The sequence below is a fragment of the Engraulis encrasicolus genome, chromosome 11, assembly GCF_034702125.1.
Source record: "Engraulis encrasicolus isolate BLACKSEA-1 chromosome 11, IST_EnEncr_1.0, whole genome shotgun sequence".
NCBI lineage: Eukaryota > Metazoa > Chordata > Actinopteri > Clupeiformes > Engraulidae > Engraulis > Engraulis encrasicolus.
This window is the reverse complement of record NC_085867.1, coordinates 42,986,483-43,002,393: the sequence shown is the minus strand read 5'-3', so window position 1 is coordinate 43,002,393 and position 15,911 is coordinate 42,986,483. Positions and strand designations below refer to the sequence as shown.

At 46.2% G+C, this 15,911-nt stretch overlaps 1 protein-coding gene across 2 annotated transcripts in view; it reads right to left on the bottom strand.

Moving 5' to 3' along the window:
* aff1 (AF4/FMR2 family, member 1) overlaps positions 1-15,911 on the bottom strand; it is a 94,775-nt gene that overhangs the window by 23,629 nt on the left and 55,235 nt on the right. For both annotated transcript variants that reach the window (XM_063210694.1, XM_063210695.1), the window contains 3 exons: positions 15,741-15,827; positions 13,218-13,254; positions 9,132-9,195 (listed from right to left, as the gene is read on the bottom strand). In XM_063210694.1, coding sequence (XP_063066764.1) covers positions 9,132-9,195; positions 13,218-13,254; positions 15,741-15,827 — 188 coding nt within the window. The remainder of the gene's footprint in view (positions 1-9,131; positions 9,196-13,217; positions 13,255-15,740; positions 15,828-15,911) is intronic.

Below are 15,911 nucleotides of genomic sequence, written 5' to 3'. Positions count from 1 at the left end.
TCACCGAGGGGGGGGGGACAAAGGGGTTGTTATCCTGGGCCCCAGGGAGAAGAGGGGGCACAGAACTGGGTCCTCATTGCATTGAATGTATTGGGGGGAGGTCTTTCAGATGACCTTGTCCTTTGACCAGACAAAGCTGTCAGGGGCCCTGGCCTGCTTCCTTGTTTGATGATGCAGGGTTGATGGTGTATGTCTGGCTGTGTGCATCATGTTTGGTGTGTATGCGACTGTGCTGCAGATCAGATCAAAACTGCCCCATGGGTACAATTACGTTTAACTAACTAACTAACTAATTAACTAACCAACCAAACAACTAACACGTGATGGCAGGACTACCCAAACCAGTGGCCACTAACATGTGACGGTCGGAGGCCCTCCACTCTCACCCAGCAACCCCACCCACCCCCCTTCCCAGAGCAGAGGCACATTTCCCAAGCTCAGAAAGGTAGCCCCTTACCAGACAACGTCCCACCACCGGGATGTTGTAATAGTCACTGAAAAAAAAGCTTAACTACCCTAGCAACTAAACCACTATGACGGTGCACAGGGCCTTTAGTAATACATTACGACTTGGTCATTGCCATTCTGGTAACATCTCATTTATAACAGGGGCTGTGTCTTAAAGGGGTGTGCCACTATTTTGGGGCTTAATAAAATTAAAATCGTTGGCTGGGGTTTATAGAGGGAGTATGTCGCTAAGCTAGTGAAAGTCAATGGATCCGTGTAGCATTGCTACATGCCAACGATTTTAACTGCATTAAGCCCCAAAATAGTGGCATACCCCTTTAAGGGGTTAAGGTCCTGCCCGTCACACTATTTGCTTGGCTGGTACAAAATAAAACTTACTAGCCTCTTCGACCCATTAGTGAGTGTGTGGTTCACTTGTCAGATTAACATCTACTAGTCATTTTGGCTGGTGATGAAAAAAAAACCCGTTAATTTAGAGGCCTGGCTACAGTACGTGGCCCGTGTTGAGAGCAGAGGCAGAAGAGAACATACAGCACGGCAGGAGTTGTAACTCTCTCAATGCAGTTTGCCTGCCTCTGCCACAAGAGAGGCTAGTACTGTGACTAGGGCTGCAATCCTACCGTGTGCAATGTCACAAGTTAACACTGGCAGCAGACAGCTGCATTTCTACAACCATCCAAAACCATCTATGCAGGTCAACAATGTTACTGGTGGTTCAAACATTTTCTGAGTCAACAGCCAAGTCTGACAAATTCTCTTTGCAATCTGCATTGCAGTCGACAACCATTTGGACGATGTCTGCCATTTCAAAGTTATTTTTGTACTAGTACTACTGGTAGTAGTAGTAGTACAAACTACTATGCTAGCTACTGGTAGAAGTTTGAACAATCCCTTACAGGTCATTTTACCGTAGTTGCATATGAAGGAAAAAAAACAATTTCACTGTCAGCACAAAGCTTCAGCTCTTTGCTCAAAGGAATGTTCCGGACTTCCGGATATTCTCAGGGCAGACAGTGGTTATTAACAAATTGGAAAAACAATCTAACTTAATTATGGAAATCTATTCAGAAATCCATTCAAATGCACTATTAATATCATATTGTTGTACCACTGCATCTGAAATCTGCAAACATTGTGAAAAAGGAGGCTTTAAATAGGCAGTCAGCATTACAGCACCAGACCCGTGGGGCCCCCAAAGTACAAGGGGACAAAAATGTGCCCATGATGGGAACCTGCTCGTCATCACCTATTGCAGGTAGGAAGAAGCCCTGTGGCCCCTACCACTGTGTGTGTGTGTGTGTGTGTGTGTGTGTGTGTGTGTGTGTGTGTGTGTGTGTGTGTGTGTGTGTGTGTGTGTGTGTGTGTGTGTGTGTGTGTGTGTGTGTTGCACTGAAACTCTTGGGATTTTAATGCGGTATATGCCTCTGCACAAACAAAAAGAACCATGTGAATAGGAATTAAAGCAGTGATTCTTAACAGGAATGCTTTGGGACCCATAATTTTCTATGACCATTCAATTGTGACCCATTTTGTTTTGGCACACCACTGTTGGTCCGTGGGTCGGATAGAAAATGGTTTTTGTGCATGCGTGTGCCCTTACAGCCCTTAACACATCAAAAGCGTAGGCCAGTACAGCCCGTACAAACAGTACAACTAATGTCTCAATCCATGTTCTTCTTGAGTGCATGAATGAAGTATGCAAGAAGGTGCAAGAGTTAATATGACAATCATTTTGAGGTTACAGTGCAAGGTATGTGCGTGTATACATGCGTGCGTGCGCGTGCGTGCGTGCGCGTGCGTGCGTGCGTGCACGCACGCGTGTGTACGCCCATTTGTGTGTACGCCCATTTGTGTGTGTGCGCGTGTGTGCACGCATGTGTGTGTGTGGTGTGCACGCATGTGTGTGTGTGGTGTGCACGTGTGCATTATGTATTCAATATGTCATGGTCTAATGGAGTTCATGGCCATTGCCCTGACCCATCCATGCACATCATCATCATCATCATCATCATCTCCTAATAATACCCAGGCAGCCAATAACATCCAGGCAGCTCAGGTCTCCAGTCTCCCTCTGAGCTCTGGCTTACATGCAGCATCCCCTGGCCCCCATGTACTTTATAACACGCGCGCACGGACACACACGCACGGACAAACACACGCACGGACGGACAAACACACGCACGGACGGACAAACACACGCACGGACAAACACACGCACGGACAAACACACGCACGGACGGACAAACACACGCACGGACGGACAAACACACGCACGGACGGACAAACACACGCACGGACGGACAAACACACGCACGGACGGACAAACACGCGTGGAAACCAGTGTTAATTTTGACAGGAATTTTTAATTTAGTTTTAGTTTTAGTCTCTTGACGAAAATTTAATTTTAGTTTTAGTCACAATTTAGTCATTCAAATCATTTTTGTTTTAGTCTAATTTTAGTCGACTAAAATTCATACAATTTTAGTCGACGAAATCTAAAATAATTTTAGTCAACTGAAATATTACATTAATTTCCTCTTGTCTACACTTCTCTATAAAATTGTCCAACTTAAATACCATTTGGGGAAATCAATGATTAAAATGACATATTGTAGGCTAATAATAAAATATTGTCAAAAACTGCCAGAGCTTCTTATAAGCCAGTGAGTCCAATGTGTAAAAAAAATCATGGCCGTGACACTCATAAATCTCTGTCGATATTTTAGAATGACTTCGGGGGAAAATGGCACTGCACGTTATGAAAAAATACTTGTGGGGTATAGTACCAGTGGGCCTAATCAAGAACGTTGCGGGGTAGCCTACTGTATGCATGCGTTACAAAGGCACGGCACATGGTGGAAGACGTCTCTCTCTCTCTCTCTCTCGTGCGCGTATTGCAAGCTGTTGCATATTATTTGCTTGATGCAAGGTTTTGATGGCACACGCGCTCTCGTTGACATGGTTGTGACCATGCCCATGGTTGCATGCATTCGCAAGATGTTATTGCAATAACCGCAAATAACTGTTCCCCAATAACGCATGTGAAAGCATGGAAGGTTCACTTCCTATTTCAGTGTCCTTGACTGAAACAAGTCGCAAAACTCCACACTTCCGAATCCTTTGCGATCGGCACTTAAGTGATTCTTATCAGAAGGCTTGTGCCTACGCATAGACCCTGAAATTAGGCTACAAACATTAGCGAACATCGAAAAAAGATCAGACAACGACCGTCGGGTAGCAGGTTCATGAAGGGAGTGGAGAAGTTCCGCAAAAATGCATCGTTAGAAAAAGATGTTTGCTATGTGCGACAGCACCACCACTATTTCATGACAGCATAAACTTCTTCGTCATGGATAAATGGGCAACATTTTTTTCCAGCCAGGATTGCACTGAAGAGTAGGCTACTGCTGCTACTGCGTCACCGACGCTGCCTGTCACTGTGCCTGCTGCGTGTGTGTGTGAGTGAGGGAGGGGAGAAGGGAGGAGACGCGGAGCAGATGAGGGTCGCGACCTGCGAAATAGCAGGCAATTCTTTTCCAATGTTTCAGTGACATATTAACAAAAATGCTTCCTATTGGTTTTCGTCTCCGGTGGTATTGTAGTCACATTTTTATTTTTTTGCCGAAAATATAAATCAATATCGTTATATTTTTCGTACAAACGCGTGCTGTTTTTTTCGTCATCATTTTATTGTCGTCAGGGGAAAATCAATCGTTAACGATAATTATGACGAAAATATTTCGTCACGAAATTAACACTGGTGGAAACACACACACACACACACACACACACACACACACACACACACACACACACACACACACACACACACACACACACACACACACACACACACACACGGCCACGCACGCGTGGACACGCACGCGTGGACACTGACATGAGCGCATGCACACACCACTCTGCTGTCTTGCTTCTAGTCTCCAGTAGCAATACGCGCTAGCTCATGTAAACCTGAAGAAGAGCATTTAATACTGTAGCAATCCCATCATGCCCCACTACACGCGCTAGCGGATGTAAACCTGAAGAAGAGCATTTAATACTGTAGCAATCCCATCATGCCCCACTACACGCGCTAGCTCATGTAAACCTGAAGAAGAGCATTTAATACTGTAGCAATCCCATCATGCCCCACTACACGCGCTAGCGGATGTAAACCTGAAGAAGAGCATTTAATACTGTAGCAATCCCATCATGCCCCACTACACGGGTCAGATTAGCCTGAGGCCCCCAGCAGGTAGCCGTTACCCGAGATGCCCCCGGCCCTCTCTAATGCAACACTCATTGCTCAGCTTAATCCCAGACACCTAAGAAATCACAATAGCTGCATCTGTGCAATTTTACATTTTTTAGCTGTGTGTAAGCAACTCTATAAGACTGACATGGGAAGTGAGACTTGGTCAGTGAAATAGCCTTTTGCTTTCATTACTGTTTGCACATGACTTACTATTGACCTGCTAACTTTATTTTCTTGCAGTTCTTTGCTTTGGAAAGCAGTGGTTAACAGATCATATTGGTGGGTTTTTTTGTTTTTTTTTAAACCCTACAATTTCAAACTTCTGTGCTAACCCTGTTACAAAGATTTTTGACAAAGTACACTTGACTTGACATGACATAACTTTCTGTACCTGGTAACGACACCTCTGATTCTTCTGCTATGCTATTCTGCTATGTTTTTATATTTTTATTTTTGAACTGCGTATGAAATGCGTTATGCAAATAAACTTGCCTTGCCTTGCCTTCATCTGCAACACCTGAACGCCTTCCAACGGCTTTTGGTAAAAGCAAACCAAGCATGGCATGGCACTTTATGTATATAATGAGGGAGAAAGTACACATGCAGCTGACTCTCTTAGTCACTTTCACAGTATGTGCCACAAGGCACCAACATGTGCTTCTATTAAAATCCTTCGTTTCCTGGAAACAAAGGGAATGGTAGAACAGGGGGAGGAGGAGAAGGAGGAGTAGAACTCTCCAACCAGGGTCAGAAGTGTGTACACATCGACTGCCAACCAATGTTTTATTATCCCCGTTATTACTTCTTATGTTACTTGGCTCACCGCAAGAGTGGTGCTCGGTGTGTACTAGAGAGAGCAGAGGGGGTAAACAACAAAAGCTGCTTGTGTGTGTGTGTGTGTGTGTGTGTGTGTGTGTGTGTGTGTGTGTGTGTGTGTGTGTGTGTGTGTGTGTGTGTGTGTGTGTGTGTGTGTGTGTGTGTGTGTGTGTGTGTGTGTGTGTGTGTGTGTGTGTGTGTGTGTGTGTGTGTTTCACACAGAGCTCAGTGACTGAAACATGGCTCACGTGTGCTGTGCTGGGCACGCTGTGCAGGGAGTTTCACAGCGTAGAGAAAAAAAGATCCCTTGCAACATTAACTGTTGAGTGACAAGCAGTATGTCGGAACAGTCAGACACCATTTCTCAGATGGCTGTGATTGGTCAAAAAAGCACACTGTTTGATTTTTCACACATTATACCCCCACAAATGGTGACAGTGGTTTCATGTAGGGATGGGATATCGGTATCGGGTTCAGATATCAACATATTTCAGAGATCGGATCGGATCGGATCTGAATTTTCCCAAAGTATCAGAATTTTACCAGTACTGACATTGAGCCAGGTGTAATGTTAATTTGAACTCATAACACTTGCATATTCGTTTTCAGGATGGGATTGTTACTTTTTAACTCGCTCCTTTTTACTTATTAAAAAGGAGACTCATGACCGGTCTACCTGCTTGTGCGCTAAAGCCTCTGCAGATGATCCAGAATGCGGCGGCACGGTTGATATTCAATCAACCCAAAAGGACCCATGTTACTCCTCTATTTATTGAGTTGCACTGGTTACCGATCGCCGCCCGGATCAAGCACAAGGCATTGACCCTTGCCTACAAAACCATCACAGGAACGGCCCCAGCTTATCTGAAGGACCTACTAACGCCTTATGTTACTGGAAGAGAACTGCGCTCATCCAGCACAAGCCGTCTGGCTCTGCCATCCAGTCGCTCTAGGTACTCCCAGTCAAGATTGTTCTCCGTTGTGGTACCCAAGTGGTGGAACAGTCTCCCAGAGGCAGCAAGACTAAGCACATCTCTTGCAGCCTTCAAGAAACAACTAAAGACATTCCTCTTTCGAGAGAATCTACTAGACTAATGCTTGAACTGGCCTTGCCCCAGGGCAGACTCCTGACATGATGTTTAGCTTAGTTTAGTTTGTGAGTGTGTGTTTGTGTGTGTGTGCTTGTGTGTGTGTGTACTCGTTATTTCCTCTTTATAAAAAAAATAAAAAAATAACCCCTCTTTGCAACTGCACTTGTTGTTCTGTATATCTCCTGTGCACTTTGTATTTGCTTGTGATGTTGGCTTGATTATGTCCTCTTTTGAAAGTCGCTTTGGTTATAAAGCGTCTGCCAAATGCAATGTAATGTAATAATGTAATGTAATGTAATATTAATTGGTTTCCTGGTCTTCTGACTTCCTTTTCTGACCAAATAGCCATCTTGGGCCTACCTCAAGTTGAAATCCATGCATATAATATGTGGTTTTGCTACTGGATCGGAGTAGTATCGGTATCGGCAGATACCCAAATTTAGATATCGGGATCGGATCAGAAGTGAAAAATGTGTATCGGTGCATCCCTAGTTTCATGGCCTATGGCTCGCAGGCCGCTTATGGCCCATGAGGCCATCTCATCCGATATCATTCTAATGATATGCAGTTTCACATGATATATGACATTGATCTTTTATTTCGTTTTGTAAAGCAATCTTAGAAAATACATTTGCAATACAATTAAGATATATTTTGAGGGGACCTAATGCAGGTGGGGTCTGTTGTAAAGGTGGCTACATTTAATTTAGGCCTAAAGTGTAGGGGACAATCCTGGTTTGTGTTGTGTGTGCCCTTAGAGGATTGTAAAATTTGGAGTGCCCCCTCGAATGAAAACGGCTCCCCGCTCCTGATCTAGAACGTGCCCTGACATCACAACAGAATAAAACCCACAATACAAAGCAGAGGCACTACATTATAATGCTGGCACATTTGGTAGCTACTGCTTAGAAACGAGTAATGCCGCACTGTGCCACTTTTCTAAGGTCCCCTTACAGAAAGTACTTTTCCCTCTTTTCCCTCTTCAGTGAGTGTAGTGTATATCTGATGGCCCCTTCCCTCCATATCTGATGGCCCTCCAGAGCCGAGCAGGCTGAAGGCTGCTATAAGCAGCACTCCCACTGAGTGATGCACTGATCAGATCAGATGTCTGCTCTCTGCTTCACATGAACTTGAATTGAACTCAAGAAGACATGGAAAAAGGAATGATGCAGAGAGAGAGAGAGAGAGAGAGAGAGAGAGAGAGAGAGAGAGAGAGAGAGAGAGAGATAGCAAGAGAGCGAGAGAGAGAGAAATAGAGCGAGAGAGAGAAAAATAGAGAGAGAGAGAGAGAGAGAGAGAAATAGAGAGAGAGAGAGAAATAGAGCGAGAGAAAGAGAGAGAGAGAGAGCGAGAGAGAGCAGGAGAGAGAGAGCGAGCGAGAGCAGGAGAGAGCGAGCGAGCGAGAGCAGGAGAGAGCGAGAGAGGATGGATGGAACAGGGCTTCTTGTGACCCAACAGACTGCCGTCAAGCTGACAGGGATACTGTGTGTGTGTGTGTGTGTGTGTGTGTGTGTGTGTGTGTGTGTGTGTGTGTGTGTGTGTGTGTGTGTGTGTGTGTGTGTGTGTGTGTGTGTGTGTGTGTGTGTGTGTGTGTGTGTGTGTGTGTTACACGATAAATTCAGAGGTATTTTAAGGCAAGCCAATATTATGCACCCTCATCCCCAAACACACACACACACTACCCTTGTAATAACCCCAGTCTCAATTTTACACAGACAGACGTACACACTTCCTATCATAACCTCTCTCAACACGCTGAAACTCGTCTGTTTCACAACCAAACATGTGCACGCAACCACACATGTGCACACAGAGAGACAGAGAGAGAGAGAGAGAGAGAGAGAGAGAGAGAGAGAGGGGAAGAGAGAGAGGGGGAGAGAGAGACACAGAGACAGAGAGAGGAGAGAGAGACACAGAGACACAGAGACAGAGAGACACAGAGACACAGAGACAGAGAGACAGAGAGAGAGAGAGAGAGGAGAGAGACAGAGACACAAAGGCACACACACTAACACAGACACATACACAGACATCTGCTTAAAGAGGCTGACCACGAGGTCTGAGGTGGGGCTCTGCTGTGGTGACCCGACCATGACCCCAGCATGACCTGACCATGACCCCAGCATGAGCACAGACTGTAAGGGTGGAGGGCGGAGGGGTGGAGGTGAGAGAAAATGAGAGAGGGAGTAGAGGGAGAGAGGAGTGAATATGAGAAGAGAGAGGAGAGGAGAGAGGAGAGAGCAGAGAGGAGGCAGGAGAGAGGAGGCAGGAGAGAGGGGAGAGGAGGAAGATGAGAGGAAAGGAGAGGCAACAGGGGGAGTAGGAAAGAGGACTGCGAGGACAAGGAATGAGCAGAGTTCAAAGGATAGGAAGAGAGAAGAAGAGGAGCGGAAATGAGGAGAGAGAAGAGTGGGAAGGATGAAGAGAGAGGAGGAGAAAGGGGGATGAGAGTAGGAGGAGAGCGGACAGGAGAGGAGGAGGAGGAGGCGCATGAGACTTACAGGGGTTCCAGCTGACGGGACAGGGCAGGTGGTGGAGGAGAGGAGCCACGCCAGGCCTCTTGCTCTGGATGGAGAGAAACAGAAAGAAGAGGAGGATGAGTGAAGTACGGGAACAGGAGAGAGGGGCATACCTGTCAACATTGAGCTACCAAAATTCAGGAAAATTCCCATATTTTAAGGCAAAACTTGGGAAAATTTCTATAGGCCAAATCCTGACAGTCAACGGGAGCGACAGAGACGGATCGCGCGGTGCGTTCTACTCTGCTTTCAAAACAGTCCGTGTGCAAAGACAGTCCGTCTAAAATCCCCCAGCGCACGTTTTAAATGAGCACACAGCCTGAAAAACAATGAAATATCAGTTTCTCCTTGTTTTGTCGCTAAAGATGTCTGGGGCTCGTGCAAAACTTTGTGCTGGTGCAGGTTGTGATTAGGTTAATCGCATAATTCGCTGTTTCATTGCTGTTTACCATATGAACAGCGTTGTATGAATTGATGGTTTCTGAGGCCAAGAGTGGGCGCAAACACGCCTAGGGAGCTTGAGGGTGACCGCTCGTATTTTCAAGGAACTTCAATTCTTGATGGCATCTGGCATAAAATCCACTGGCAGGTACTAGCTTGATGAACAAGACCCTCCTAGTCTCTCTTCAAAAGTGGGTGGCTTGTCGGGCTAACTGACAGGGCCGTGCGGATAATTACTGGACCAACAGGCTGTTTTTTTGATAATGAGAAAAATCGAGATATATCCGTGAAGAAAGCAGGAAATGAGTCAAAATTAGGGAGTTTCCCTGGAGATTAGGGATGGTTGACAGGTATGGAGAGGGGGGAGAGAGAAAAGAACAGCAAGTGAGATTAAAACGATAAAGAGACAGAGTAGGAAAACAGGGATGACAAAGGGAGAAGAACGTATGGAGAAGGAAGGGATGAGGGGATCAGAGAGAGAGATGGGAAGAAAGAGAGTTGAGACATGGAAAATAGGAGAGAGAGAGGAAGAGGGGAAGACACTTAAAACATAAGAAACAGAACATGAATGCAGTCTGCCTGCTGAGGCGATGCTCAAAACTGCCGGTGCAGACCATGAGCCACAGCATGAGGCAAAAGGGGATTCATGAGGCCATGCATGTGCGATTGGGTAATGTGTGTGTGATTGGGTAATATGTGTGAGTGAAGTGTTACAATCTGTGAGTAAGTGGTGTGCGTGTGTGTGTGCGAGAGAGAGAGAGAGAGAGAGAGAGAGAGAGAGAGAGAGAGAGAGAGAGAGAGAGAGAGAGAGAGAGAGAGAGAGAGAGAGAGAGAGAGACAGAGACAGAGAGACTGTGTGTGTGTGTGTGTGTGTGTGTGTGTGTGTGTGTGTGTGTGTGTGTGTGTGTGTGTGTGTGTGTGTGTGTGTGTGCGTGCGTGCGTGCGTGCGTGCGTGCGTGCGTGCGTGCGTGCGTGTGCGTGTGCGTGTGCGTGTGTGTGTGTGTGTGTGCGCGTGTGCGTCAGAGACTGTGTGTGTATGAGTAAAGTGTGTGTTGGCGTTTGTGAGTAAAGTGTGTGTTGGCGTGTGTGTGTTGCGTGCAGGGCTCTAAATTAACGCACGCCAACACGCCATATGCGGGTGAAAAATAATTTTGGCTGGTAGAAAAAATCATCCACAAGCCAAACTGGCTGGTAGCGCGCGCCCGACTGAACGTTCAACCGCTGCCCGCACAGATCTGTAGCTGCCGTCTGATGAACGTTAAAACGTCGCCTACATTACCCATGAACATTAGTCCCACTGTCATGATGTAGCCCACACCCATTGGCTGACCGTTAATCACAATAAGGCAGCCTCACATCCATTGGCTGCGTGTTTGATACCCGCGCGCTGGAACTAGTGTTGAGAAAATATGTTCAATGAGCGGACTAGCGCGGATTACTTTGGTTTTGTAGGTTTCGGTCAGATGAAAAATAATGTGGCAGTGGTTAAAGCACGGTTATGTGTCAATGAATGCAAGTAATAGCAGCGTAACTGTTGTGACGGTGAAATAGAGTATTGGTGGAGCGAAAACGGCGTGAGTGAGTGAGTGGAGGGACAGCTGTCTGTCAAAACAGTGTCGTTGCCGTCAGAAGCCGTCTGATATTTGCGAGGTCCTCGCAACTACAAACGATGGAGTTGTCGTTTCCTAATAACGCCCACGCCATCGCAAAGACCCTGCACGAGTTTGACATGGATATACGAGTAAGTGAAAAAAAAGATAACAAAAACTAGCGACGAAAGTAAGCATGGTCTCCGTGGTGTTATTGGATATAGTTGACAGAGCGTAATTGTCATTCCAAGCGCATCGTAAGTAAAGCTAATATTACCTGGAGGAACTTGAAGGTGTCACGCAGCTGCAGCATAAACACAATGCAGACATCATTCACGCACTGTGTAGGTGTGTGTGTGTGTGTGTGTGCGTGTGTGTGTGCGTGCGTGCGTGCGTGCGTGCGTGCGTGCGTGCGTGCGTGCGTGCGTGCGTGCGTGCGTGCGTGCGTGCGTGCGTGCGCGCGAGCTCGCGCGCGGGTGTCTCCTGTCCTTCTCCTCTCCGTCTCCTTCTCCTCCCCTCATCTCTTCTGCCCTTCACCTGTCTTCTGTGCATTGTCCATGGTATTTGGCCCACTGTGTGTGAAGTGATGCTGTGTAGGGGATATGAGGTTTTGCAGTGTTTGGTTGTGTGTGCGTTTGGCTAGTGTATGTTGAAAGTCTGGTGTGTGGCATTAGTGTTGAAGGCATGCTGTGTTTGTGTGAGTTGTAGGCCTATACTGTATGTGAGGTTTGGGTGATGGTGTGTGAGGTAATAGGCTAGTGTTTGGCTGTCTGTGCAGTATATGGAAATGGAATGAAAAATAATGAAATGCAGGTAATACAAATATAATTACTAAATAATTATAGAATAGACTGAATTATATTGAGTATAATATTTATATTGTTTATCTGTGTTGAGGACATAGCCTAGTTTAATAAAATAATTAAAAGCAACGCATAATTAACGCATGGTTTATTTTGGTGAGAAAAAAATGGCTAGTTGACCTTCCATTTGGCTAGTAAGAAAAAATGTCTACTAGCCAAATTGGCTGTTGGTGGAAAAAGTTAATTTAGAGCCCTGGTTGCGTGTGTGTATGTGTCTGTGTGTTGGCGTGTGTGTGTGTGTGTGTGTTGGCGTGTGTGTGTGTGTGTAAAGTTTAGTGTGTGTATGTGTGACAATCTGTGAGTGAGTGAGTGGTGTGCAGAGAGAGAGAGAGCGAGCGAGAGCGAGACTGTGTGTGTGTGTGTGTGTGTGCGCGTGTGTGTGTTGGCGTGTGCGTGTGCGTGTGTGTATGTGTGTGTGCGTGTGCTTGTGCGTGTGTGTATGTGTGTGTGCGTGTGCTTGTGTGTGTGCGCGTGCGTGTGCGTCAGAGCCTGTCCCAGCTTGGCCTGCCACAGGAGGGGAAGTGTCATTTCTGTAAGACTGGCTTCTCTTTGATGCTGCAGCCTCCATTGGAGAACTTTAAAAGCCCACATTTACCAGAGACTCTGATGCAAATTGACATTGACACACTGTGTGCCTGTGTGTGTGCTCATATTTATGTGTTTATGGCTGAGTGCATGTTTGTGTGTGCGCATGGGTATGTGACTGTGTGTTTGTGTATTTTGAGTTTATGTGCGAGAGTAGATATGTGCATTTGTGTGTGTAACAGTGGTCCTTTGTTTGTATACATGCTGTCCTCAGTATGTGAGCGAGACCGTGTGCTCAGAGGCGCCTGTTTAGAGTAAGTGCATTTCACAGCTGTCTTTTGAAGTAAACCACACACACTGACTGACTGACTCTGTGTGACGCACACACACACGCGCACCCGCACACACACGCACACACACACACGCGCACTCACACACGCGCACACACACACGCGCACACACACACGCGCACACACACGCGCACACACACAAACACACACCAAAAAGAAACTTCCCATAGAAGATTCTGGAATATCATGCATGCCTCCAGACAGCGAGCTGAAGGACCTGATAGTTATGCGGCTCTTCTTCTCCTTTCTTTTCCTCACACAAGCCCCAAGTTACAGACTGCAGATCTAGAGTTTACTTACTTTGGACAGAGCACCCGGAGTGACCATGCTGCGTCTCCTGCAGAGAGAGAGAGAGAGAGAGAGAAAGAAAGAGAGAGAGAGAGAGAGAGAGAGAGAGAGAGAGAGAGAGAGAGAGAGAGAGAGAGAGAAAGAAAGAGAGAGAGAGAGAGAGAGAGAGAGAGAGAGAGAGACAGAGACAGAGAGAGAGAGATGATTAACTGGATAAAGACAGAACTTAACACATTTCTTTGTATTACTGTGTGGTGTGTGTGTGTGTGTGTGTGTGTGTGTGTGTGTGTGTGTGTGTGTGTGTGTGTGTGTGTGTGTGTGTGTGTGTGTGTGTGTGTGTGTGTGTGTGTGTGTGTGTGTGTGTGTGTGTGTGTGTGTGTGTGTGTGTGTGTGTGTGTAAGTTGGAGAGCTGACAATACCCCCGGACAGCCTGCTGAGAAAGAGCTGGGAGGGATCCACACTGTTCCCCACTCCAACACACATGCATATCTGTGGCTAGCAGAGCGTCTCATCTCATCCCATACACCAGTGTTTCCCAACCTTTTTCGTCTTGCGTACCCCCTAAGCCTATTGTCATGCCATGAGTACCCCCTAACTCCCTACCCTATCTCTTCCTCTATCCCCAATGTGCCTATATTCCATAAAATTGTCATCAATACACTTTTTCCACGTACCCCCTGTAGTTTGCTCGCGTACCCCTAGTGGTACACGTACCCCTGGTTGGGAACCACTGCCATACACTACAGCCATAATACGTGCTGACACTACTTTCAACTTTCACTTCAATCTGACAGCAGTCCAAAGCCAAGAGAGAAGTCAATTCATTTACAGAGCAAATTCAAAATTCAACATGACTGGACTATTGGGATTCTTCAAGCAATACTGAAAGGACCAAGAAACAACACAAGTGAGTCAATAGATACAGGGGTACGTTTCTCGAAAGCGTAGTCGTTATCCAGTTAGCAACTTGGGTAGTTGCCAATGGGAAATTGCATCGCAAACAACAAAGTAGCTAATGTATGTATGTACACACACCAGTATTGGAAAATTAAAATGACCATTATGTGGAAAACGAAAGGAAACAAAAGCTTTGGCTAATCTTTACTGGGTGGAGGGAAAGTGAAATGACTGGTGTTGTGATGAAATTACGTTTTTGGCAGCAGAGAGTGTTCTGGAAAGACACAAATGTCCGCTTTGGTCACATCTCAGCCCTCCCTCCGCCCAAGGGTTACTGCTAGACCTAAGACTCTTCCCGCCACAGGCCTTGTCTCCACACACCACACTAGCGGCGTTCCGCTGACACATAATCCCACTAACCGGTTTTCAGAAAAGGAAAAAGAAAAACGCTGCATCCTCAGTCCACTGTCATTTCCCAGAAGCAGGGGCGGAGCTATAGGGTGGGCGGGGGAAGCGGGGCATTTGCCCCTGGGCCCAGGGCCGTCCTCTATGGGTGTGTTGGGGGCCCTATTGTGAACATGGCAGGCCTTATGGGGGGCCCTATCAGTGTTTTGCCCTTGGGCTCTGTGTGCAATATTTCCGCCACTGCAACAGAAGCAACAAACCTGACTGAAGTCCATGTGGAGAAACACAAATTACAGACTCCCCCAACAGGAGGACTGAAAAGACGGAGGAATGAAAGTAAGAAAAGGAGAAGTGTGGTAGGGCAGAGGAAGGGAGCCATGGAAGTGGATGTGGTGGGATGGCAGACAAGTGGACGAGCCATGGGGAATACAACAGGAGTGAGGAGAAGACAGCCTGTGCAAGACGTGTATCAAGAGATGTTCATTTTGTCTAACTGTTAAAGTATAACTTCTGCCAATTTTGACATGCAGTTGTAATGCTCACACTACCCTGGACTTGTCAGTACTACAGTACCTGAGAAGTTTTTTTTCTTTAGCCATTTCCGAGATCCTGTTCATTGTAATGGGGGCAGGTGTTTGTTTACATTTAAAACAAAAAAATCTTGATTTATTCCCAATAACATCCAAAAGGTTATGCAACATCAGCAGACAACTAGCAAACAGCGATACCTTTTGGGATAATATTTGGAGTAGGCCTATGTTAAGAAAGTTTTTAATGTAAACAAAATCTGCCCCCATTAGAATAGCTCAGCTCTCAGAAAGGGTAGGGTGACCAACAGCACATTGAAACTGACAGAAGTTCCAGTACCTCGGACTACTGTCCATGCTTTACGTATGTGAAATGGGCCAGTTAATATTGATCTCGATAATGGTGATGACAATGGTTGCATAAACTTGCAATAGCAGAGGGTCCTGTGGGCTAAACATTAAGAAACCTGAACATCTTGTGGTGATTTCTGCAGTTTTATTATATCGACGCCGAGAGTATAAGACCGGACCTTCGGGCAGACTGTCCTACCTTACACACAAAGTTCTAGTTGGTAAACACACTCTTTTGTCTTCACATCTTAATTATCCCAATGTTAATTTCTTCAACCTACAGCACAACCTTAATTTTAAAGCTAAAACCAGTAAATATATACTTTAAATCATTTTTTTACGACAGATGCGCTACCTTGTTGGGGAAGCTGAACTTGGGAGGGTCTGCAGTGCTAGGGGTGTGGATGGCCGTCAGGAGCGGGGGCCAGGTGTGGGTCATCTCCTGGGATGGTAGAGTGGTGGGGGAGAGAGAGAGAGAGAGAGAGAGAGAGAGAGACAGAATAGTAGAAAAAGGAGAGAAAATAAA